The sequence below is a fragment of the Oryx dammah genome, unplaced genomic scaffold, assembly GCF_014754425.2.
Source record: "Oryx dammah isolate SB20612 unplaced genomic scaffold, SCBI_Odam_1.1 HiC_scaffold_4, whole genome shotgun sequence".
In the NCBI taxonomy this organism is placed as follows: Eukaryota; Metazoa; Chordata; class Mammalia; order Artiodactyla; family Bovidae; genus Oryx; species Oryx dammah.
The window spans coordinates 4,222,296-4,225,497 of NW_024070188.1; the positions used below are offsets into that span (position 1 = coordinate 4,222,296).

The following is a 3,202-nucleotide window of genomic DNA, read 5'->3' on the forward strand; positions in this document are numbered from 1 at the left end:
GAAACACAAAAAAGGCAAAACGATTGTCTGAGGAGGCACTACAAATAGCTAAGAGAAGAGAAGCAAAAGGCAAAGGAGAAAATGAAAGATATTATATCCTTCTGAGTGCAAAGTTCCAAAGAATAGCAGGGAGAGATAAGAAAGCTTTCCTGGCCACGGTGAGCCCCGCTGGGGCTTGAGGAGCCGGCTGGGAGAGCCGACTCAGGAGCTCGCGCTGGGGCGCGGGCCATTGGGGCGTTTGGGCGGCGCGAGGGAAGCCAGTCTGCGGCGTGCGCTGCGGGCCGCCCCGCGGCAGCGCCGGCGGCGGCTGTGGGCAGCTTTGGTCAGGCATCGCTGTGGAGCCTGGGCAGCAGCGCGTCCCGCCCAAGGGCGGCTCTGGCTGAGGGCGGAGGGGCCGGGGGAGAGCAGCGGCAGAGGCCGGCCGGCGGCGGCGGGGGCAGTTGCCCACAGAAGAGCCGGCCGAGATGCTGGCGGAAAACCTGGTGGAGGAGTTTGAGATGAAGGAGGACGAATCGTGGTACGACCACCAGGACCTCCAGCAAGATCTCCAACTTGCTGCTGAACTTGGGAAGACATTACTGGATGGAAACACAGAGTTGGAGGATTCTCTTCAGCAGATGTACACAACCAATCAGGAGCAGTTACAGGAAATTGAGTATCTGACCAAGCAGGTGGAGCTTCTTCTGCGGGAACAGCATGCAAAGGTTGATGAGCAATTAGACGTCACAGCGAGGGAACTGGAAGAAACAAATCAAAAGCTCGTTGCTGACAGCAAGGCCTCACAGCAAAAGATTCTGAGTCTGACTAACAGTTGAATGCTTGCAAATGAACATTGATCACCTCCAGAGCCAAGTGGAGGAGCTGAAATCATCCAGCCAAAGGAGAAGGAGCCAGGGGAGGCATGACCAGGAGAAATAGGCCCCCAGCTTCTCGTCTTTGAAAGAGCTGTATGACTTCCACCAGCACTTCGTGTACGATCATGTGTTTGCCGAGATCACTTCCTTACCAAGTCAGCAAAGTCCCGATGAGGAAGAAAATGAGCATTTGAAGAAAACAGTGACAATGCTGCAGGCCCAGCTGAGCCTGGAGCAGCAGAAGTGGGTGTCCATGGAGGAGGAATACGGGCTGGTGCTGAAGGAGAACAGCGAGCTGGAGCAGCAGCTGGGGGCCACGGACGCCTACAGAGCCAGCGCGCTGGAGCTGGAGGCGGAGGTGGCCGAGATGCGGCAGATGTTGCAGGCGGAGCATCCTTTTGTGAATGGGGTGGAGAAGCTGGTGCCGGACTCTCTGTTTGTCCCTTTCAAAGAGCCCGGCCAGCGCTTGCTGGACGAGATGCTCCTGACCGTGCCGGAAGTGCACAGGAAGCCCCTCAAGCGTAGCAGCAGCGAGACGGTGCTGAGCAGCGTGGCGGGCAGCGACATCGTGAGGGGCCACGAGGAGACCTGCATCCGCCGGGCCCAGGCGGTGAAGCAGAGGGGCATCTCCCTTCTGCACGAGGTGGACACACAGTACAGCGCCCTGAAGGCGAAGTACGAGAAGCTCCTGAAGAAGTGCCAGCAGGAGGAGGACAGCCTGTCCCACAAGACTGTGCAGACCTCCTGGGCTCTGGCCAAGGACCTGGCTGCCCTGAACGCCCAGCCCAAGCCCAGCACCCTCAGCTGGGACCCAGCCTCTGTCACCCCAGAGCCCATCAGCTCCCGCACTACCTCGACGCCACCAGAATACAGAGCGTTTTTTAAGGAGATCTTTAGTTGCATCAAGAAAACTAAACAGGAAATAGATGAACAGAGAACCAAATACCGATCTCTCTCCTCTCATTCTTAAGTGAAGCACCAGCTCCATGGCTAACTGGCCTGTTTCCTGTTACCTCTCTCTCCCACTCACACACGTGTGTCGACCCCAAAGCCTGATGTTGCTCCTGACGTTGGCCTCATTGCTTTGCCTATGTATTAGCAAATGCATAGAGTGAGGAAGGAAGGTGGTTCCTGGTGGCAGTTGTATAATCCAGTTCGTTTAAGTTCCTCAGGAAATGCCATGACAGACTGGCCTCTGGCTGGCGCGGTGATTAGGCTGCAGTTCCTTGAAAAGCCCCAGAACCAGTGGAGGGAGGATCTGTGTCCCTGAAGAAGTAGGCCTGGAGTAACTGTAGTACATAGTATATATAATATAGCATTTATTATATAGGGGAAATGGCAGAGTTGAAAAAAACCTAATGCAATTCCTGCTGCCTTCTTGCTTAACTTCTCAAAACTATGTAGAAGTCAGACGGCTGCCACATGAAAAGGTCTTTCATAAACACTTGGATACTGTGAATTCGTGAAGAATGTTCAGGAGAAAGCAGGGGTCCCATCCAAAGCAAATGGCATTACAAATACTCCAAGTCTTTGAGTTCATTACATTTGCTACCAGTGGAACTGTGACTGACGGGTAATCCTAATACATCTCAGTCCAGCTGAATACCAAATTGAAAGGGCAGGCTCTGGCTGGCCCAGTTAGCTTGTTAGCAGAGACCTGGAGGGCCTTCTCCCCACATTCAAATGTTTGTACTCAAAAGCTGTAGTGGCTAGGATAGGCAAATCATTCTTTTCTTAAATTCACACTAACGGGGCAAGATAGAACCCTCACCCCCACTGTGTTGTCTGAGCTGGCTAGCCCACTGGTCTCAAGCTGCTCCTACTCACTTCCTACCATTCCTGTACATGTTTGTGACTTGCTGCAGAAATGCCTATCTGACACTTTGTATTAAACAGTGTTGATGTCCTGACTGTGGAAATAACACTTGTCCTCTCACTTGCATACTTTTAATTTAAAACTATTTAAGAAAACTGAGGTTCCATTTATTGTATATATTTTTCTAAAAACCAAATAAAATTACCTATGAAAATGAAAAAAAAAAAAGAAAGCTTTCTTATGTGAACAATGCAAAGAAATAGAGAAAAAACAGTACAATGGGACAGATAAGACACCTCTTCAAGAAAATCAGATACCAGGGGTACATTTCATGCGAACATGGGCACAATAAAGGATAGAGATAGTATGGACCTAACAGAAGCAGAAGATATTAAGAAGCAGTGGCAAAAATACACAGAAGAACTATACAAAAAAGGCCTTAATGACCCAGATAAGCACGGTCGTGTGATCACTCAGCTAGAGCCAGACATCCTGGAGTATGAAGTCAAGTGGTCCTTAGGAAGCATCAGAG

The 3,202-nt window shown here is 51.1% G+C and overlaps 1 protein-coding gene across 1 annotated transcript; it reads left to right on the forward strand.

Annotated features, from left to right (window-relative positions):
- Positions 1-456: 456 nt before the first annotated feature.
- Positions 457-2,896, forward strand: LOC120862905 (cerebellar degeneration-related protein 2-like). Its single transcript, XM_040239067.1, is given in 2 exon segments — positions 457-805; positions 807-2,896. Coding segments are annotated over 2 exon segments (1,359 nt in total). The 5' UTR covers positions 457-464; the 3' UTR covers positions 1,825-2,896.
- The last annotated feature ends 306 nt before the right edge of the window (positions 2,897-3,202 follow it).